The following is a 23,464-nucleotide window of genomic DNA, read 5'->3' as shown; positions in this document are numbered from 1 at the left end:
GCTTCATTCTTCATCTGAAATTCTGATTTTTTCTTAAGTGTCTCCTAATATTTTAACTTTAATTCTTCAGGGAAAGTAATGATGGTGAATAGAAAGTACCAGATCTGACAGCTTATGTGGCTAGGACTAATAGCTCAGCCCAGAGATTTGTGAGATTTTACTAGGAAAATAAAATCTGACCAGACCCTCTTCTCTCCAAACATATATTTTATCTCTGTCTTTCTAAGTATATAAAAGGTTATGGTGCTGGTGGCACACACATAATTTTAACTACTCAAGAGGCTGAGATCTGGAAGATTGTGGTTCGAAGATAGCCGGGGCAGAATTGTGAGACTATTATCTCCAATTAACCAGCAAAAAGCCAGAAGTGGAGCTGTGGCTCAAGAGGTAAAGCACTAACCTTGAGCAAAAAGAGGTAAGTGAAAGCACTCAATCTTGAGTTCAAGCCTTAGTACTGGCACAACAAATTTACAGAAGTATTTTAGAGGGAGTAAATCAGAAATGCCTGAGATTGCTAGAGGCATGGGCTTAGACACAGAGCACCTGCCCAGCAAGCACACATCCCTGATTCCAAATCTCTTGTGACAAAAAAAAATGTACTGGCAGTAGAATTGTGTGATTATCCTTGCCTGTAGGAGGTTGACAAATGAACTCACAAGTCTCTAAGACTTCCTTTTTTTTGGGGGGTGGGGGTGGGGGTCCGGTCGTGGGGCCTGAACTCTGGGCCTGGGTGCTATCCCTCAGCTCTTCAGCTCAAGGCTAGCACTCTACCACTTGAGCCACAACGCCACTTCTGGCTTTTTTCTTTTTGCTTATGTGGTGCTGAGGAATCAAACCCAGGGCCTCCTGCATGCAAGGCAAGCGTCCTACCACTGAGCCACCTTACCAGCCCCTCTAAGACTTCTTTTTTTTTGGGGGGGTGGTCCGGTCATGGGGCCTGAACTCTGGGCATGGGCACTGTCCCTCAGCTCTTCAGCTCAAGGCTAGCCCTCTACCAGTTGAGCCACAATGCCACTTCCAGCTTTTTTCTTTTTGCTTATGTGGTCCTGAGGAATCGAACCCAAGGCCTCAGGCATGCAAGGCAAGCACTCTACCACTGAGCCACCTTCCCAGCCCCAAGACTTCTTTTTATATATATATTTTTTCTATTGTGAAAATACTGTACCGAGGGGTTACAATTACATGGGTAAGATAATGAGTACATTTCTTATCAAGCATTGTAGCCTCCTCCTTTGTTTCCCCTTCCCACCCAACCTCCTCCCTCCACCCCCCCCACTCCCCCTTCTAAGACTTCTTTAAGATCTCTCTGACTGCTGTATGGGCTTGTTATTTGGGATGGAAGGTCTTTTACTTCCTAAAGTACACTTGAACTCAGGCTATACTACTAATATGGGAAGGCAAGAAGAGATGTTAGCAATACATAGAAAAATGTACTAGGAGCTGGGTGCTGGTGGCTCACACCTATAATCCTAGCTACTCAGGAGGCTGAGACCTGAGGATCACAGTTCAAAGCCAGCCTGGGTAAGAATGTTCGTGAGACTCTTATCTTCAATTAACCATCAGAAAACTGGCAGTGGCACTGTGGCTCAAGTGGTAGAGTACTTGCCTTGGCCTAAAGTACTCAGGGACAGAGCCCAGGCCCAGAGTTCAAGCCCCATGACGCCAACATCTTAATAGCAGCTCTACTAGTAATTCTGTAATCTTTGACAATTCCCTAATCTTTTGGGTGTCATAATTTTCTGAATCCGGCTCTTATCATATAACAAAATAAACAACATTGTTAAGCTGTTAGCAGTGATTGGGGCAGCAAATGTATTGGATGTTTTGGTATTTGAGTCAGCAGGTAGAAAAACAAAGTGCTCCTTAAGCAGTTGAAACTTCCAGTCAGAATTCTTTAGGAGTGTGTGTGTGTGTGTGTGTGTGTGTGTGTGTGTGTGTGTGTGTGTGTGTGTGTGTGTGTGTGTGTGTGTGTGTGTGTGTGTGTGTGTGTGTATGTGTGTGTTCGCCAGTCCTATTGCTTGAAGTCAGGGTCTGGGTGATGTCCTTGAACTTTTTTTGCTCAAGGCTAGCCCTCTACCACTTGAGCCACAGTGCTACTTCCAGCTTTTTCTGCTTATGTGTTGCTGAGGAATTGAACCCAGGGCCTCATGCATGCAAAGCAAGCACTCTACCACTGAGCCACCTTTCCAGCCCATGTCCCTGTGTTTGTTTTTTTTTTTTTTTTCTCAAGACTATAGCACTTTACCACTTGAAACACAGCTGCACTACTATCTTAAAATTCAATGTTCAGATGATGCTACTGAAACATCAATTAGGTTCCTTTTACAATGTTTTCAACAGTCATTACTAGGAATTACTATAATAAAATTAGGTCCTTTGCAATGTTAAGAGATTAATAGTTGGTGCTGGGAAGGTGGCTCAGTGGTACAGTGCTTGCCTTGCATGCATGAGGCCCTGGGTTTGATTCCTTAACACCACATAAGCAGAAAAAGCTGGAAGTGGCACTATGCTCGAGTGGTAGAGCACTAGCCTTGAGCTGAAGAGCTCAGGGACAGCGTCCAGCCCCATGACCGATAAAAAAAACAAAACAAAACCAAGAGATTAATAGTTTATTTCATTCAACATTTATTAAATACCCACCATGAACTGAGAAATTAAGTAGTTTATAGCATAACTTTAAGGGCTATTATCAAGATCTGATGAATATGGTTGAAGAAACCTTTAGGAGATTTACTTTTCTGTGTGTGTTGCCAGTCCTGAGGCCTGAACTCAGAGCCTGGGTACTGTCCTTGAGCTTTTTTGCTCAAAGCTGGTGCTCTACCACTTGGGAAGCTCCACTTTTGACTTTTATTTTTGATGCTTAGTTGGAAATAAGTCTTACAGCATTTCCTGCCTGAGCTGGCTTCAAACTGCAATCCTCAGATCTTAATGTTTTTTTTTTTTTGGGTCAGACCTAGGACTTGGAACTCTGGGCCTGGGTATTGTCCTCAGCTCTTCAGCTCAAGGCTAGCACTCTACCACTTGAGCCACAGTGCCACTTTTCTGAGTGATTTATTGGAGATAAGAGTCTCATGGACTTTCCTGCCTGGGCTAGCTTTGAACCGCGATCCTCAGATCTCAGCCTTTTGAGTAGCTAGGATCACAAGCAAGAGCCACCAAGTTTTTGGCTTTATGGTTTACTTTTTTTTCTTAAAATAAAAATATCCAAAAGGTAAACAATGGGCAAGGAATTTATCTACTGATGTTTATTATACATAGCACATATGATATGTTCTGCTCTTTGTACATGAATGCTTTAGTCTTAGGGGTCTTCACAAAAGAACCACACATACATTCCCCAAGATGTTTCAGAAGGCCTATTTTTCATGATTCTTCCCAACAGACTACTAACAGTAGATCTGGTAAATAAACTGTATTATATGCCACCAAAGAATCCTACATGATAATGAAAATGAACGATCTACCACTACCTATAGCCACACAAGTGAATCTCACAAACAGAATGCAAGCTGCACAAGCATACAGACAATGGCTACTACATGTATTACTTCATGATGATTCGTACTGAAGAGAAAACTAGACAAAATCAACCCTTGCTGGTGAAAGGCTGAAGAGAGATTTCCATGATATGGATGACCAGAAGGAAGCATGAGGGGACTGAGGGGGCTGGGAATGATCAGTTTCCTGAAACTGTGCCTAGTAGTAGTTAAAAGGTGTATTTAGCTTGTGAAATCTTATCAAGTGGAAATTTATAGCAAGTATTCTTTTTACATGTGTGTTTATCAAAGTGTTCAATGGAAGCTGATTTTTTTACCATATGATAAATATCTTCAACATGAAGGGAAACAATTACCATCATTATCTAATATTTCACTGGGATAAATCTCGTTTAGCTCCATTTTGTGATTAAAAAAATAATCTCAGAGAGATCACATAATGTGTTAGAGTAGAAAATAAAATCCAGATTAGTTTAATTCTAGGGAATATTTAAAAAACAATTTTTTCCTGGGCTGGGAAGGTAGCTCAGTAGTAGAGCGCTTGCCTTGCATGCATGAGGCCCTATGTTCGATTCCCCAGCACCACGTAAGCAAAAAGAAAAAAAGCTGGAAGTGGTGCTGTGGCTCAAGTGGTAGAGCGCTAGCCTTGAGCTGAAGAGCTGAGGGACAGCGCCCAGGCCCAGAGTTCAGGCCCTATGACCGGACCCCCCTCCTCTAAGGGAGGAGTTTGAAACAAAATCCACCCATGTAACACACTCAGTATCTTCCTGCCTCAGCCATCCAAACGCTAGGATTATAGGCATGTGCCACCATACCTTACTCAGTGAATCTCTCATTTCCTCTCCTCCCCTCCCCTTCCCTTCTTTCCTTCGTTCTTCTTACACCTTCCTTCTTTCTCTCTCTCTCCCTCCACGTCTTTCTTCACCCCTCCTCCTTTCTCTCCCTCCTCTGCTTCTCGTTTCCTCCTTCAGCCTTCTCATTCAGCCTCTCTCTACCTTCTTCCCCTCACCTTTCTCTCTCTCTCTCTCTGGTGGTACTGAAGAGTGAAATTAGGGTCTTGAGATTGCTTGCTAGACAGCCTTTTTTCTAGTTAGTTTTTAGATAGGGTCTCATGTTTTTTGCTCGAGATGACCGCCAATTACCTACAGGTAAATGGTATTATAGATGTAGTCAACCACACATGGCCAAGGATTCTAATTTTGATTATCTAGTTATATAGGGGGAAAAAAACCCAACAAACTAATCACAGTAAGATGTAGGAAACAATGACCTGAACAATTTTTTACCACCACTTTCTTTAGTTGTAGTGTATTTGTTCTTGCCTAAGAAAATATACTAAGAGGGTTTCCAAAAATATATTACTTCCATAACTCAATTGTGTCCCTTAGGACTTTTGCTTCAGAAATAAAGAGTATGTTTTTAATTTAAGGAAATAAACAGGTGATGGTGGCACATGCCTGTAGTTCTTGGGAGGCTGAGACCTGAGGACTGTGGTTTGAAACCAGTGTGGGCAGAATTAATCTCCAAAGCTGAAAGTAGAGTTGTGACTCAAGTGGCAGAGTGCCAGCCTCTAATGAAAAAGCTAAGGGACAACATCCAGGCCCTGAGTATATATATATATATTTTTTTTTTTTTTTTTTAATATAGAGAGAGTCAGAGATATTAGTACAACTGAACTTTTTACTACAGTAAACCAGTGAATTGTGTATCTGAAAATAGGCTATGACTCACATTCAAAATACAGTTAGTAAACAATTTTATGAATGGAAACAAAACAAATATATTATATAAAGTCTTAACTAGGTAACACAAGGGAAAACATTTCCATCATCAGTTAAAGCATTTGTCAATTAACCAACATTGACTTTACCTCTTTGGAGGGGGTAGCGGGAGTTGTGAATATTGTCATCCCATAGGACCATACAAACATAACAAAGAACAGATGGAAAGCCACAAGGTAAACAACGGTCTTTCCTGGCAAATAAAAACAAATAACATTTCAATGAGTCCAAGTGACAACAGGAAAAAGCATTACATAAAAAATACATTATCTGGGTCAGGTGACCAGATCCAATTAAAAAAAAATTAAGACTCATTAAAACATCAAATACGTATAATTCTTTTACTTGCATACTGACATTAATAGATATGAGAAAATATTCTGTCCCTATATTTAAGGGATTATCAGTCTGGTCTGTAACTAAAGACTACCTAAGCTGAGATTTGACAAGTTCCTGAGGTTGTTTCAAGTCACTGGGTTGTTTCTTATTTATTTATTTAGCCGTGAACTCACTATGTAGCCCAAACCAGATTCAAACTCATTCAGCCTCCTTAGTGCTAACAGGTGTGCACTGCCACTATGACCAGCCAACTTGTATTTTAAGTTTTCCCTAAATGTTCATTTTAAACAACTTGAATTTTTTTAAGAACAATCAAGACTGAATATTAAATCCAACAAATGGTAAATGAAAGTAAATCATGAAGTAAATGGTAATTGAAAGTAAATCGCCAATTATAATGGGCAAATTTAAATAACGCTACCCTGTATTCTCCAGAACAGATATCTTAAATATCATTTTCATATTCAACACAGGCTAACAAGAAAAACTTTTGGCCACTCTCAACTTCTATCAAAATCTTTTTCCAATAGGGCACCAGGAGCTCACACGTGTAATCCAAGCTTTTCCAGAGGCTGCCATTGGAGATAAAGGCTGGAAGCCAGCATGGGCAGAAATGTCCATGAGATTGCACATCTAGTTCATCCTCCTTTTGACTGTGAAATTCCTGGCCAGTGCATCCTAATAAGACTCTGGGCCTTCCTAGTCATATTTGACTTTAGCTACTCCAAGTCTCTTTGAAAGTATACAATGTGCACTTTACTAATCTAACCCTCACAAAAGTGTTGATCTTACAAGGTAATCTTCAACTGTATTAATGGCAACACTGAATTTCATAGAATGTTGTGTTTTGGCCAACATCCCTTACTTATTAAATGTGATAACACCAGAATTCCAATCCATCTAAAGTTCTTTTCTCTATGTTACCCCTAAAATTTTATTTCTATTTTTTGAACCATTTTTAGTCCGTTCTACTTCTGATTCTACATCTAATGCCAAGATACAATTCCAACCACAGTTTCTTTCATGTTTAAATGCACTCTTTTTGCTTCCACTACTACTGACTCATCCCTGCTGAAAATCTGGCTTCTCAATAAACTGCATTTCTATATGCTATCTGTTCCCTCCAAGTCAAGTCTTGTGGTCTGCTCAATGGTCTCAAATAGAATTGGGAACAAGGTGCTGGTGGCTCATGTCCATAATCCTAGCTACTCAGGGAGGCTAAGATCAAAGGATCAAGGCTGAAGCAGCACAGGCAAGAAAGTCCATTAAAACTATTATCTCTAATTAACTAGCAAAAAGCCAGAAGAGGAGGTATGGTTCAAGTGGTAGAACACTAGCCTTCAGTGAAAAAGCTACGGAACAGTGCCCAGGTCCTGAGTTCAAGTTCCAGTACTGGTCCTAGATAGGTAGGTAGGTAGGTAGGTAGGTAGATAAGATAGATAGATAGATAGATAGATAGATAGATAGATAGATAGATAGATAGACAGACAGACAGATAGATAGATAGATGATAGACAGAATACATGTTTTAGAAAACCATGTAGGAGTTTAATCACCTTTTACCACAGTAAGGTCACTTATCAACTCTGAACTTTTTTTTTGGTCAGCCATGGGGCTTGAACTCAGGGCTTGGGTGCTATCCCTCAGCTCTTCAGCTCGAGGCGAGTGCTCTACCAATTGAGCCACAGCACCACTTTCAGTTTTCTAGTGGTTTATTGGAGATAAGAGTCTCATGGACTTTCCTGCTGGGCTGGCTTTGAACTGTGATCCTCAGATCTCAGCCTCCTGAGTAACTAGGATTATAGGCATGAGCCACTGGCGCCTGGCAACTCTGAACTTTTTAACACCCAGAAAATTCTGATTTAATGATAAAGATAATCGTACCATGACCAAGTCTTTGTTTCTTCTGTTACTGAAACTTGAACTTAAGAGTAATATGCTTATAATCTGATTGTCTCCAGTAATTAGAATATATATTTATTGCCTGGCCACTATATTCAGTCAAGCTGGTCATTTCTCCTCTAAATTCCATTGGACAGTTTTGTGATAAATAGTAAACAGTGAGATACTTTATAAACTTAACTATTTACTTACGAATAGCGTAAGGTAACAAATTCCTGAATATTTAATATATATATATATACATATATATATATATATTAGCATGTATTTTTAGAACATTTCTACTCTCTATGAGAAAAAAAATCAAAATGGACTGCTTTAAAATATATGATATCTCAGTTAAAGGAAACAAAGGCCGAGCGCCAGTGGCTCATACCTGTAATCCTAGCTACTCAGGAGGCTGAGATTGGAGCATCGTGGTTCAAAGCCAGCCCAGGCAGGAAAGTCCATAAGACTCTTATCACCAATTAACCACCAGAAAACTGGAAGTGGTGCTGTGTGGCTCAAGTGGCAGAGTGCTAGCCTTGGGCTGAAGAGCACAGGGACAGTGCCCAGGCCCAGAGTTCAAGCCCCACAACCGACAAAAAAAAAAAAAAAAAAAAAAAAGAAAGAAAGAAAGAGAAGGCCTAGAACAATGCCTGGAATATAGGAAGTACTTAACAGAAGGTAATCATTATAACAGGGGGTAAGGAATTTTAACAGAAGATAATCAATTATAACAAAGGGTAATCAATTATAACAGGGCAATCAGTTAAAACAAAGAATAGTAGAAAATGTTTTAACAAAATTCAAATTTATGTGATTGTTACAATCTTCTAGTCATATATGCGTGTTAAAAGCCACAGGTTACAAGTAATCTGTAAAGTCAAATCTTAGTTAACTGTAATTAAATCAATGTTCAAAATAAGTCATTTATAGGTCCAAGTCTGTTTCAACAATTGCTTAAAACTGAATTAACAACAAAAATGTTACCAAAAGACCCTGAAAAAACATGGTAAATAATCCCAAATAACACGAATAAAAAGTTTTTAAAGAAATTTTAAAATTCTGTATTTTATGCATCTGAACTTTTAACACCCAGGAAATTCTGATTTAAAAAAAAAGATAAATCTACCATGACTGAGTCTTTGTTTCTTCTGTTACTAAAACTTGGACTTAAGAGTAACATACTTATTACCTGATTGTCTCCAGTAATTAGAATATATATTTACTAATAATTTAAAGCTATCCAACTGTTTTAGAAATCATCTGGTGTTTTATGTAAAAAAAAAAAAAATCACATTTTATCTGGGTATCTTGTACCTATAATCCTAGCTACTTAGGAGGCTGAAATGAGGACTGCAGTTCAAAACCAGCTCAGGAAGGAAACTCCATGAAACTCTTATATTTAAGTATCTACCAAAAAACCATGGTTCAAATGGCAGAGTGCTAGCCTTGAGCAAAAAAGCTCAGGGACAGTACCCAGGCCCTGAGTTCAAACCCCAGGACTGACACAAAACAAATTCTGATTTTTTTTTTGTAATCTATCTCATTGTACTTATAAAACTTTAATTTCAGTGAAATTTTGAGAAAACATTTTCCCCCCTAAGTGTTATCACTCTGGTGAGTCATTATAAAACTTTAGGCATAGTACACTTTGGGTGTAGTAGCTCCTGCCTATAATCCCAGCTACTCAGAGGGCAGAGATTTACAGGCTGGCCTGGGCAAAAAGTTGGTGAGATTTCCCCACCCTCTATCTTGACAAAAAAGCTGGGCATGGTAGTGCAAGCTGTCATTCCAAGTTGTGATTCAAACTAGCACCCAGGCAAAAATGCAAGACCCTATCTGAAAAATAAAATGTTAAGATCCTATCCAAATAACTAAAGGGAAAAGCTTTAGGATTGTGGCTCAAGTGGTAGAATGCTAGCTTAGCAAGTTTAAACTAGTCCTGCCAAAAACCAGACAACAGAAAAACAACAACAACAACAAAAAAAACCCTTTACTTTCCTTGATCTAGCACAATAATTTTCAAATTTAAAGTCTAGATATTTCATTAAATATCTGTGAGTAGCAATTTGCTATTTTAAACAAATGCATAATTAAGAGAACCACAGTGACATTTAGATATGATGAAAGTAGAATCCACTGAGAACTGATATTAAGAATCTGTACAGAGAGTTCTGAAGAACACACAAGACAGAAATACATAGTTTGAGGAGTAAGGTGCCTTACAACTAAAAACGCCTTCATTTCATTTAAATAATATAAAATGAATGTCTGGGAATAAATCCAACACTATATTTTATTTTAATTATTGAAAATGTTAAAGAAAAGTCATTCCTTTTTGAAAAACAAAAACATATATTCATCAGTAAATAAAAAATATATATGATAACAATTAAGATACCATACATATTCTACTTAAAATAAGATTGAAAGGGCCTTACCAGTTTCATCTTTAGAAATGGTATCTAGAACAGAAGAAAAAACAGCGAATAAATATACTTTGAACATTTTGTACCTAAGTTTTATTTCAAGTTCAGTATTCATCCAACATCATTTTCATCAAACTTTAAAAACGTTAAAATGTTAAATTAAAAGATTGCTGGTACAAGGACTTAAACTCAGGGCCTCTCCCTCTTCTTTTTTTTTTTTTTTTGTTGGCCGTGGGGCTTGAACTCTGGGCCTGGGCGCTGTCCCTCAGCTCTTCAGCTCAAGGCGAGCGCTCTACCACTTGAGCTACAGCGCCACTTCCGGTTTTCTGGTGGTTTATTGGAGATAGGAGTCTCACGGTCTCTCCTGCCTGGGCTGGCTTTGAACCGCAATCCTCAGATCTCAGCCTCCTAAGTAGCTAGGATTACAGGCGTGAGCCACCAGCGCCCGGCCCTCTCCCTCTTCTTGAGTTTACTCATAGTTGGAGCCATGCCTCCATCCCAGCTTGTTGCCAGTTACTTAGAAACAAAATCTCTTGCTCTTTTCTTGCCTGGGCACTGGTAGCTTGTACCTATAATCCTAGCTACTTAGGAGGCTGAAATGAGGACTGCAGTTCAAAACCAACTCAGGAAGGAAACACCATGAGACTCTTACCTTTAAGTACCCACCAAAAAAACCATGGTTCAAGTGGCATAGTGCTAGCCTTGCGCAAAAAAACTCAGGGACAGTGAACAGGCCCTGAGTTCAAGGCCCAGGACCGGCACTCAACAAATTTCAACCCTCTGAGTAGTTAATCACAGAAACAAGCCACCAGTGCCTGGCTACTAAGATATGTGTATGTGTGCACATATGATACTGGTGTTTGTAGTAAGGTGCTCTACCACTAAGCCATGCCTTTACCCCTAAATTCTTATTAACAGTACAATTACTCAAATTATTGTTTAGATCAATGTTATAAAAGTGAATTAACAGTGATAATTGCAAGAAAATACTACTACTCTCTCAAAACTAACTTATTAGCCTGTAATGTACTTTATCCAATCTCTTTGTAAAAGCTATACTCAAATTAAATGTTAAAAATGAACACATAATACCACTCCTATTTAAGTGATATGTGTTATTTCAAAACATGCATTCAAGGTGCAATAATCTCAAATCAGTGTAATTAGCATTTCTCTGCCCTTATATGTGATTTCTTTATGCATACAGCCTTTAAACTCCTATTTCTGTTTTCTAGTTCTTCATGAAATATATAAGATTGTTATACCTTACTCTATTCTGCAGAGCACCACAACTTCGTTCTATTCATAGTATGGGTATACATACACACTTGGCTTTTGGCACCTTGTTTTTCTTAAGAAAACCCAGGGCCTAATGGGTACTACTAAGCAAGCAATCTACTACTTGAGCTATACCTTCAACCCTGGTTGACACGTGTGTGTGTGTGTGTGTGTGTGTGTGTGTGTGTGTGTGTACACGCGCACACACACGAGACAGAGAAAGAGTGAGGGAGAGAGAGAGCGAGAGAGAGCGGGTGCGCATGTGCTTCTTGTATCACTGAGTTACGAGCTTATACATTCTAGTTCTCTTTTTACTGGTACAATAAACCTTTGTTATCTGCTGATATGGTTCCAAGACCAGCACAAGGAAAACCCATGAATGCTTAGGATGCAAAGTTTTAACACAACTGATTGTAACACAGGACTGAGAGCTTTTCCGCATCAACTGCACTGGGTGATGTACACACAGAACATTTTGTGTGTGTACATGTGCCAATACTGGGGTTTGAACTCAACAGCTTTGTGTTCTTACTTGCGCTCTACCACTTGAGTCATACCTCCACCACTGGCTTCTTAGCTGTTAATTGGAGAACAGTCTCTGACATACTTTCCTGCCTGGACTGGCTTTTAACACTGACCCTTAGATCTTAGTAGCTAGGATAACAGGTATGAGCCACCAGTGCTCACCTCCATTTTTCTTTATGATTCATGTGGTATGTCCTAGTTAAAAGTCTTTGCCAATCTGACAGGTGCCGGTGGCTCATGCCTATAACCCTAGCTACTCAGGAGGCTGAGATCTGAAGATCAAGGTTTGAAGCCAGTCCCAGCAGAAAAATCCTTAAGACCATTATCACCAATTAATCAGCAAATAAAAAAAATAAAGCCTGAAGTGAAAATGCATGAGACAGCCTGTTTTTCTTTAGTCTACCCAATTGAGTGTTTTTAAGCTTTTAGTATTAATTTTACTTTGTATTTACAAGCGAGAATAAGCTTCTCTTCATGTTAGTGGGCCATTTTCATTTTCTGTGAATTTTTACATAATATATCCATTTCTTTCTATTGGGATTAAAAATATTGAACTTTGGAGCTTGAAAATGTGATTGCTGTCTCCACACAAATTTGATAATCATTCACACACTTTTTTGGGGGGGGGGGAGGGGAAGAATTGGTCATAGGGCTTGAACTCTGGGCCTGAGCGCTGTCCCTGCGCTCTTCAGCTCAAGGCTAGCACTCTACCGTTGAGCCACAGCGCCACTTCTGGTATTCTAGTGGTTTATTGGAGATAAGGGTCTCATAGACTTTCCTGCCTGGGCTGGCTTTCAACTGTGATCCTCAGATTTCAGCCTCCCGAGTAGCTAGGATTACAGGCATGAGCCACTAGGGTGCAGCAACACCTATTTCCTTCTGGTACTTTAATGTTTTTGTTTTGTTAATCCAAATATAAGCATTTTGAAATGGCAAATAAAGAAAAACCACCCAGACGACCCTGAAAAATATTGTGATGGATGAAAGCAAGTTTTATAGCTGGGTGCTGGTGGCTCATGCATGCAATCCTAACTACCCAGGAGACTGATATCTGAAGATCACTGTAGGAAAGTCTCTAAGATTCTTATCTCCAATTAATCCCACAAAAACCCAAACTGGAACTGTGGTTCAAGTGATAAAAGGCCAACCTTGAACAAAAAAACTAAGGGAAGCCGGGGTACTGGTGGCTCATGCCTACAATCCTAGCTACTCAGATGGCTGAGATCTGAGGATCGAGGTTCAAAGCCAGGCCGGGCAGGAAAGTCCATGAGACTCTTATCTCCAATAAACCACTAGGAAACTGGAAGTGGCACTGTGGATCAAGCTGTAGAGTGTTCTCCTTGAGCTAAAAAGCTGAGGGACAGCACCCAGGCCCAGAGTTCAAGCCCCACAACCACCACCACCACCACTACCACCAACAACAACAAAAGCTAAGGGACAGCACACCCAAGCCCTGAGTTCAAGGCCTGTAGTCTCAGTACCAGCACAAAAAAATATTATAAAATGAGGAAGACCTGCCAAACACCTACAAAAACCAGAACAAGGGGTTTGCTATTGGCCAAATCTTGGCCAATTTGAATAACAGAATAACCACTAGATTATTATTCATATAATAAAATCTACTTTTGTATGTATATGTTAACAAGTCAATCAATAAATAGAAGGACTAACTATTCCATGCCATAGAGTTCTAAAAATGTAGAGGAAATGATAGAATTAGGGGGGGGAAAATCACCATTTGGCAAATAGTACAGTAAACTGTTTCAAGTACAATTCCTCAAAGTATACTGAAAAGAGTTACATGGCTGTGTGATGGTGGCTCATACCTCTAATCCTAGCTACTCAGGAGACTGCGATCTGAGGATCATGGTTGGAAGCCAGCAAGAAAGCCCATGAAACTCTTTATTTCCAATTAACCACCAAAAAGCTAGAAGTGGAGAGCACCAGATTGGAGAGAAAAAACTAAGGGGAGGCACCCAGGCCCGGAGTTTTAAGTCTTAGTTCCCCTTCCCCGCAAGTTCCCCTTGCTTCCCCCCAAGCACAGTTAAGTAATAGTAAGAAGGGACAGATTATTTAGCGTTTGACAGTGTTTCCTCATAAGAAATCTGAAGTTGTCTTCTGGAATCCTGCTGAGGCACTGAAGTATAGTATATTTACTAGGAAAAACATGTGACTGGAAAGGAGGGGAAATCTAAGTGCAATGCAGGCTGGCAGGACACTTGGGGGAGAAATCTAGCTCCATCTCACTCAAGCTCGGAGCCCTGCAGGCCAAATCAGGAAGGGTGTTGACCTTGGGTGAGGTGAGTCATGCTCAAAGACTTGGCAGCTGCAAGCTGGCCATAGAACACATTTGTCACAATGGAGCAAGAAGTTCTTCCTCGAAGGCCAATCTATACGGTGTATCAGTGATTCTACCAGAATACGAAACACAAAGAACTGAAACTTCACAGAAGTGACCAAAAGGGCACTGCTGTGGCACTCTTGCTGCATCTAATCAGGACTGATTAGAATCTAATGAGGAAACTTCAGACAAACCAAGCTGAAGGAAACTCTACAAAATAGGCCTGGAGTCTTTTTTATATTTTTTGGTGCTGACATCCATCACTTGACTGGAACTCAGGGCCTCATGATGACTGTTCCAGTCAAGGCTGGAGCTCTACCACTTGAACCATGCCACTACTATGTTTAGCTTTTTGTTAGTTGAAGATTAAAGTCTCATAGACTTTCCTGCCCAGTTTGAGCCATAATCCTCAGATCTCAGCTGACTAGCTAGGATTACAGACACCAGCTCCCAGCTCAGCCTAGACTAAAAAAATCAAAATGTCATGGTTGTAAATCCTAGCTACTCAGGAAGCTGAAATTAGAGTCATGGTTTGAAGCCAGCAGGGCAGGAAAGTCTGTGAAACTCTTATCTCCAATTAATCACCCAAAAAAGCCATAAGTGGAGCTGTGGCTCAAGTGGTAGAGCACTAGCCTTGAGCAAAAAGAAACACAAGGACAGCGCCCAGGCTCAAAGTTCAAGCCCGGGGGGAGGGGGGGGGGTAAGAGCAACAATATAAACAAACCAGGAGAGCTAGCTAGCTATGTGGAAATCATGGCTAAAAGCACTGCAGGGGCCTTGTCCTGGTGTCACCCTCTACAGGATGGGCTTCCCTGAGGCTGCCAGAACACATCAGATTGAGGCTGCACCCACCAGCTCTGCAGGCAGGGGTTCAAGGCAGACCATATCTTCAAGAAGAGTGAGAAGAAAGCTTGAAGAGGAAGGTGAACAGTTTGTGAAGAAAATTGGTGGCATTTTTGTCTTCAGGGTAAAGGATGTCCCTGGGTATAAAGGAGCCACTTAGGTAGTGGATGTAAAGAACAGCAGAGGGGGCTGGGAATGTGGCTTAGTGGTAGAATGCTTGCCTAGCGTGATGAAGCCCTGGGTTTTATTCCTCAGTACCACATAAATAGAAAAGGGTGGAAGGGGCGCTGTGGCTCAAGTGGTAGAGTGCTAGCTATGAACACAGAGAGGCTCAGAGACTGTGCCCAGGCCCTGAGTTCAAGCCCAATGACTGGCAAAAAAAAAAAAAAAAAAAGAACAGCAAAGGATCGGTGCTTCTGAACTCAGATAAGAAGGCTGACTGCACAATCACCATGGCCGACTCACACTTGCTGGCTTTGATGACTGGGAAAATGAATCCTCAGTCAGCCTTCTTGCAAGGTAAACTAAAAATCAGTGGCAACATGGGCCTGGCAATGAAATTACAGAGTCTTCAACTTCAGGCAGGCAAAGCAAAACTGTGAAGAACACCTCTGACAACTTGGGAAAACCAAGATGAGATAACGAGATATGTCTCCATCTCCTGTACTGTCACGGCTTAGATTAAAACCATACACTGGCAACTAGCAAAAGTTAGATTTGTTGTTAAACTGGGGTAACAGATCATGTTTTTCCTAACCTCAGGGTCTTGTAGTATACTACTGCTTGGCAGAATTGCATACAATTATACATGACAAAGTTAATATGGTAATTATGGTTTGGAATATTAGGAACAGTAAAATCTTAAGGATTGTGTAAACAAAAGCTTTTGTTTTGCTTAGGGCTATATATAAGGTTCATTCTGCTGAAGATTCAATTTAAGAATTTTCTTTGGGAGAACTAGGTTAAAAACAGAATACTAGCAGCTGAATGGTAATTAGTGTTGTACACTTGATAACATGGATTTTTCATTAATAGTTCTTAACATTTTGCATTGGGATTAACCAGGAAAAACTTGAATGTTTTGCATATCATACCATTAGAAGCAATCCTCCCCACTCCAAAAAGATAACTATGGTAACTATGATCAAAGCTCGGGGAAAATTTTGTAGCTGGACACAGGCTTTTTTTTTTTTTTTTTTTTTTGCCAGTCTTGGAGCTTGATTGAGCACTGAGCTTCGGCATTGTCCCTGAGCTTCTTTTGCTCAAAGCTAGCACTCTACCACTTGAGCCACAGCACCACTTCTGGCTTTTTCTGTGTATGTGGTACTGAGGAATTGAACCCAGGGCTTCACACATGCTAGGCAAGCACTCTACCACTAAGCCACATTTCCAGCCCACAGGTCTATATTTAAAGAGTTTATTTCTTGAAAAATCAGGGTATTAAGAGTCCTATAATGCTGTTGCTAAAAATAATTGAATAGGGGTTGGGAATATGGCTTAGTGGTAGTGCTTGTGTAGCATGCATAAAACTCTGGGTTTGATTCTTCAGTACCACATACACAGAAAAAGCTGGAAGGGGCGCTGTGGCTCAAGTGTAGAGTGCTGGCCTTGAGCAAAAGAATCCTAGGACAGTGCCCAGACCCTGAGTTAAAGCCTCATGACTGGCAAAAACAAAAAACAAAAAAACAAAAAAAAAATACATTTGTTTTTCAGATGCACAATTTTCAAATTATAATCTCAAGTTTATTAGGTTCTCAGCCTTTTACTATAATTTTTCTTTTTCCTATGCTTAAGAAATTATCCGGGGGGACTGGAAAGGTGGCTCAGTGGTAGAGCGCTTGCCTTGCATGCCTGAGGCCCTGGGTTCGATTCCCCAGCACCACATAAGCAAAAAGAAAAAAAGCCGGAAGTGGCGCTGTGGCTCAAGTGGTAGAGAGCTAGCCTTGAGCTGAAGAGCTGAGGGACAGCACCCAGGCCCTGAGTTCAGGCCCCACGACCGGACCCAAAAAAAAAAAAGAAATTATCCGGGGGCTGGGAAGTGACTTAGTGGTAGAGTGTTTGTCTGGCATGAATGAAGCCCTAGGTTTGATTCTTCAGTACCACATAAGCAGAAAAAGCTGGAAGTGGCACTGTGGCTCAAGTGGTAGAGAGCTAGTCTTGAGCTGAAGAGCTGAGGGACAGCGCCCAGGCCGAGTTCAGGCCCCACGACCAACAAAAATTAAAATTAAAAAAATTAAAATATATATGTGTGTGTGTATATATATATATACATATATATATATATATATATAAGAAATTATCCACATTTGCTATTTCTTTGTAGTCTTTCTAATTCTAATGTTATTTCTTATCACTCATGGAAGCCGAAGCCAGGTGCCGGTGGCTCACACCTGTAATCCTAGCTACTAAGGAAGCTGAGATCTGAGGATCACAGTTCTTTCCTGGGCAAGAAAGGCTGTGAGACTCATCTCCAATAAACCACTAGAAAACCAGAAGTGGTGCTGTGGCGCAAGCAGTAGAGCGCCAGCCTTGAGCTGAAGAGCGCAGGGACAGCGCCCAGGCCCAGAGTTCAAGCCTCACACTGACAAAAAAAAGGCAATCATGGAATAAAAATAATGCTTTTGGAAGAATACTTAATAGAAAATAAAGAAACTCCTCCTGAAAAAAATAAATAAATAAAAGCACTCCAAGTAGAAGGAACAGGAAGCAGAAGGATACTCAGGTGTAATCCTGCCTGGCCTGACAGATCAAAAGCAACACAGCCTGTCTGACTGAAGCTTCTGCGTCAATCTGTTCATTCTTGAACACCCATTGGAAGACGAAATTAGAACTAGTGGGCCCAGCATCTAAAGCCTTAGCCATACAAATAGGGTTTCATAGAGAGCAAATTAAAAGCCACTAGAGGGTGCTAAGCAGGGGAGTAGCCATCAATTTAGTTTTAGAAGATTCAGTCTTCAGGGCTGAAAAACATAGTCTGAAAGTTTTCCCTTAAGAGAGTACTGTATATGTGTGCATGGTACATGGCCATGAAACCTTCCTTTTAAAAAATACTTAGAAGAAGCCAGGCACTGTTGGCTCATGCCTGTAATCCTAGCTACTCAGGAGGCTGAAATCTGAGGATTGTGGTTCAAAACCAGCCCAGGCAAGAAAAGTCTGTGAGACTCTTATTTCCAATAAACCACCAAAAAAACAGAAGTGGAGCTGTGGCTCAAAGTGGTAGAGCACTAGCCTTGAGCAAAAAAGGATCAGGGACAGTGTCCAGGCCCAGAGTTCAAGCCCCATGATGGACAAAATAATTAAAATTTAAAAACTAAAAAATAGTTAGAAGCCTGCTAGTTATCCATTGAAAAAAGAAACTGAGGAACATCCAATAAACCAGTATAATTTCACACCCACTGACAAATTTTACTAACACTTTAGTGGTTTTGGTATTATCTCCATCAAGTGCTGATAATACCATTCCTTACAGCTAAGTTTAAAGAGCTTCTCTGAGGACTTCATATTTAATAAGCATGCATGTTTTCATATGTTGCTCAACTGATACTTTAGTCAAAATTAACTCTTCCTAAGATTCCAATCCCCATTGGTTCAAAGTTCCCACTAGCATAACCAAACACTGGGAAATGCCAAAGAACTTCGAAAAGTGTTTCAAAATAGACTTTTAGGCTAGGCGCAATGGTTCACACCTATAATCCTAGCACTCTATAGACTGAGGCAGAAGGATTTTGAGGGATGAGAAAATATAGTGAAATGAGGGGCTGTATAGTGAGATCTTGTCCAGAAACAAAAAGACCAAAAAAGCTGGGTGGAAAGAAGGGGAAGATTTATTTTTTCCCCCAATCTTTACCTGACTTATGAAACTGTAACCCCTTTGTATATCACTTTTATAACAATTTAAATTAAAAAAATTTTTTCAAGACCTCTAGATCTCTAGCTTAAAGAAATCACCATGCTGGGTGCTGGTGGCTCATGCCTGTAATCCTAGCTACTAGGAGGCTGAGATCTGAGGATTACAGTGCAAAGCCAGCCCAGGCAGGAAAGTCCAAAAGACTCTCTCTCTAACCGGAAGTGGCATTGGTGGCTCAAGTGGTAGAGCTCTTGCTTTAAGCTGAAGAGCTGAGGGACAGCGCCCAGTCCCAGAGTTCAAGCCCCATGACTCAGAAAGGAAAAGAAAAAGAAATCTTCTCGGAAACTATAGTAGTCACTTTTATTTTTTTATGTTGTTTTAACAGTTAGGTCCAAATGTCTACCTACTGGCCTTCTAAGTTACTTATATGCTTACAGAAATAGTATGAAGCACTAATCTCCTTAAAATCACAGATAATGACATTGTGGAGAGCTCCTTCCTTCTGTTACTTAGACAACACACACACATACACACACTTCTGGCACTACCAACAGTTTATAGCAAAATAGGTATATTTTTGTAAATGATCTTCATATAAGCCAATTAGGGAAAAACTAGGTGAGAATGTGTTCCTGTTACTCACTGGAGATCTTGAGAGACAATAAAATGTTTAAGGACTGTTAAGGAAACTTGTTGGGTGCATCTACTGGTCCTGGGCCTTAAGTGCATCCTTTAGCTTTTATACTCAAGGCTATGCGCTCTACCACTTGAGCCACACCTCCACTTCAGGCTCTGATCTTCAAATCTCCTGAGTTTTACAAGCGAGAGTCACCAGCACCTGGTTTAAGAAACTTTTACGAACAAAAAGACCAACTCTTACCATAAAGAAAAGGCAAGAATGAGTGTGCTAGCGGCTATTAAATCTTTTTGCCATCCCCAATAAAATCTGAACATCTGTGCTGTCAAAAAACTACATTAATCTGTAAGTTAGGTACTATTAGCCCACATTGTAGCAGGAAAACAAATTCTGAGAGATAAAATAAATTACGAAGCACATTGTATCCTGGGATAGCAAGGAGAGTGAGGGCTGTGGGTTGCTTCTAGTAGGGGCGGGGAGGGGAGAAAAGAGAAGGGTAGGGAGCCCTTCATACCCTCATCACTTGGAACTTTAAGACGATTATACCTGACACTATTCCTGTAAGCACATAAGTAGCACAAGTTTAAGTACTGCTGACGTGCAGCACACACACCTCAGCAGATGGGCATCTACACTTCAATGCTGAAATAACAGATACTAAATTACAGTGATAAGGCAGTGGCAGAGCTCAAGTGGTAAAGCACTTACTTACCTTGCTAGTGCAAGGCCCTGAGTTCAATCCCCAGTACTGAAATAAATGAAGGTGACAACACCTTTATGGAGAATATATTACTTTTTGAGATAAGATGGGGTGTAGCTCAGTGAGAGTACGTGCTTAGTGTATGTGTGGCCTTGGGTTCAATCCACAGTACTAAAGGGGAAAAGGGGGGCAAGTATAAAGGAAATTGTAGGTCAAGCATAGTGAAACATGCCTCTAATCCCAGCTATTTAAGAGGGAGAGGTAAGAAGATTGAGATTTGAGGCCAGTCCAAGCAAAAAGGCTGATGAGAGGTAACAGCAAAGAATAATCTCAAAGAACAAGCTGGGTAACTCAAGCCTACAATGCCAACTATGCAGGAAGCACAGATAGAAGGATCACAATCTAAGGCTGGCCTGAGAAAAAGGTATGAGACCTTATCTGAAAAAAATAATAGGCTGGAGGAATGGCTCAAACTGTAAGTGACACCAAGGCAGGAAGGCAAAGAAGGAAGGTTAGGAAGAAAATTGCATCAGAGAAGTAATGCTTTCAAGCCATTGTAAGGCTTGAGATCCTACAAAACAAGGTAGAAATCCAGCCAAGATTTTGAGGAGTGACAAATCTGTTCATTGTTTCCTAGAGGACAGATGGGGTCAATGCAGGAGTGGAGTGCGAAGAGACTACACTTACTACTATGATATTAGTGACCAGGTGGCCTGCCTGACAAACCATCCTCAAATTTAGTACCTTTAAGCAACATCCAGTGATTATTACCTACAACTGTGTGGGTAGCAGTCTGTCATGATCAGTTAGGGTGTTCCTACCACCTGCAGTCCATCAGGCAGCTCCCTTATGGCAAAAGCCAGCTTTGTTCACACAGCAGAACCTTTGACCATGCATATGATTTCTAACTCTTACATGATGATTAGAATATACCAAAGGAGATAAGGCAAAAAAATGCACAGTGTCTTGAAGCTTTGGCTCTAGAACTCACACATCAATCACTCCATCAAGGTCTACTGGCCAATCAAGTAGGAGGAGGCCAGCCCAGATTTAATGAAAGGCTAGACCTCCTAATGGGAGAGCCATTTCACAAAACAGAGGTCACAGGCTTGAAGATGTCTAGCTGTAGTGGTACAGGGAAAAGCCGCTGGCTTCAAGTTAACTTTATGTTATCTTACTAGATAACTACAATTTTTGTGCCCTTATGTGGGTAGAAGCAAATCTTTTCTTCCAAATTGCTTTGTCCTGCTTTCTAATTTGTCCAAAGCTTTTTCCTTCCCTGTTTCTTGCCCATCAAGTAATTGGTGGAGACTGGGGGCATGGCTCAAGTTTTTATATAGCAAGTGGGAGGCCCTGAATTCAAACCTCAAAAAAGTGAGAGTGAGGGCTGGGAAGGTGGCTCAGTGGTAGAGAGCTTGCCTTGCATGCATGAGGCTCTGGGTTCGATTCCTCAGCACCACATAAGCAAAAAGAAAAAAGCCGGAAGTGGTGCTGTGGCTCAAGTGGTAGAGCCCTAGCCTTGAGCTGAAGAGCTGAGGGACAGCGCCCAGGCCCAGAGTTCAGGCCCCACAACCAGACCCCCCCCCCAAAAAAAAAGAAAAGTGAGAGTGACAAAGGAGAGAAAGAAACAGAAAGATCAAGGATGCAGTTTGGCGGTAGCTCTTGCCTAGCATGCATGCCATCCTGGGTCTGCAAATAACAAAAACAAAAAAGAACTGGAATCCTCAAGGAAGACTCAATTTATGTGGAAGAAAATAGGAAAGCTCTTTCAGTTTGAGCTTTTTTTTTTCGGTGGTACCAGGGCTTGAATTCCGGGACTCATGCTTGCTCAGGTTATTACTCACTTGGCTGGCACTGGAACAGCTTGAACCACACCTTCAGTCCGGTAAATACATTACTTCCTCCCCCCCCCCCCCCTCCCCGGTTGTGGGACATTAAGTAAGAACCTGAGCACTGTCTCTCTCTGATCTTTTTTTGCTCAAGGCTAATGCTCTACCACTTTGAGTCACAGCTCCATTTCCAGTTTTCTGGTGGTTGACTGGAAATAAGAGTCTCAGAGTTTCCTGTTCAAGCTAGCTTTGAACCGCAATCCTCAGATCTCAGCCTCCTAAGTAGCTAGAATTACAGGCATCAGTCACTGGACCTAAATTCAAGTGCTACAACCGACAAAAACAAAACAACAAAGAAAGAGACCCTTGAAGCAGAAGGTAATGAACAAGAGCTGGAAATACAAATCTATAAAATGAAACATAGGGTACTAGAAATGGTAACTACATAAAGAATATGTAAGTTTGGGGGCTGGGAATGTGGCTTAGTTGGCAGAGCACTTGCCTAGCATGCATGAAGCCCTGGGTTCAATTCCTCAGTACCATATAAATAGAAAAAGCTGGAAGTGGTGCTGTGGCTCAAGTGCTAGCCTTAAGCAAAAGAAGCTCAAGTATAATGCCCAGGCCCTGAGTTCAAGCCCCAGGACTGGGGGGAAAAATGTAAGACTAGTTTTTATTATTTAAATCTTTCCAAGAGATAGTCAACTACTGCTGGGCATCATTGGCTCATACTTCTCAGGAGGCTGAGAGCTGAGGATTTTAGTTTGAAGCCAGCCTAGACAGGAAGGTCTGTGAGACTCTTATCTCCAAATTAATCACCCAAAAGCTGGAGGTAGACCATAAAAGCTCAGGAACAGTACTCAGTCCCTGAGTTCAAGTTCCAGGACAGGCAACCACTTAAAATAATACCAATATGATGTGAGTCTTACAATAAAAGAAATGCATAAAGACTGGAAGAATGCTTTTTCTTTTTAAAAATGTAACCCCTGGAAGTAAACTATAATAAGGACGTATGCTATAAACTCTGAAGCAACCACTAACAAAGGAGATAAAATGGAATCTTAAAACCCTTAAATTTTATTGTCCTGGGTACCAGATACTGTCAAAAACACAAGCCCTGGAGTCAAAGCATTTGAGTATCAATTCTGATCATGTGATTTACCAGCTTTATCATCCTAGGCAAATTACTTAACCTATTGCGTTATTATGAGGATTAAATAAATACTACATGTGGAAATGTTATTACGGTCACATTATCAGAGGGCTGGGGTCCAGAGATGTAATTCACACACAGCAAAACGCACAGCAAAACACACACACACACACACACACACACACACACACACACACACACACACACACACACACACACACACACACACACACACACACACACACACACACACAGAGCAAAACTTACTATATAAATCTCTAGGATTACCTAAAGCCTAAGTAATCTCCAAGAATGGAAACACTTAAACCATTCCCCACAATTCCATTGATTCTAATGGGTAACTAAAAGGTATATGGATGT

At 40.7% G+C, this 23,464-nt stretch overlaps 1 protein-coding gene across 5 annotated transcripts in view; it reads right to left on the bottom strand.

Moving 5' to 3' along the window:
* The window catches only part of Zdhhc20 (zinc finger DHHC-type palmitoyltransferase 20), a 58,264-nt gene that overhangs the window by 30,687 nt on the left and 4,113 nt on the right, over nucleotides 1-23,464 (bottom strand). For 4 of the 5 annotated variants that reach the window (XM_070003123.1, XM_070003120.1, XM_070003121.1 and 1 more), the window contains exons 2-3: nucleotides 9,946-9,969; nucleotides 5,368-5,471 (exon numbers count right to left, since the gene is read on the bottom strand). In XM_070003123.1, coding sequence (XP_069859224.1) covers nucleotides 5,368-5,471; nucleotides 9,946-9,969 — 128 coding nt within the window. The remainder of the gene's footprint in view (nucleotides 1-5,367; nucleotides 5,472-9,945; nucleotides 9,970-23,464) is intronic. The other variant, XM_070003124.1, reaches the window with a different exon arrangement.

The sequence above is a fragment of the Dipodomys merriami genome, unplaced genomic scaffold, assembly GCF_024711535.1.
Source record: "Dipodomys merriami isolate MVZ:Mamm:240054 unplaced genomic scaffold, mDipMer1.0.p SCAF_6, whole genome shotgun sequence".
Taxonomy (NCBI): domain Eukaryota; kingdom Metazoa; phylum Chordata; class Mammalia; order Rodentia; family Heteromyidae; genus Dipodomys; species Dipodomys merriami.
This window is presented reverse-complemented; position numbering and strand designations above follow the sequence as displayed.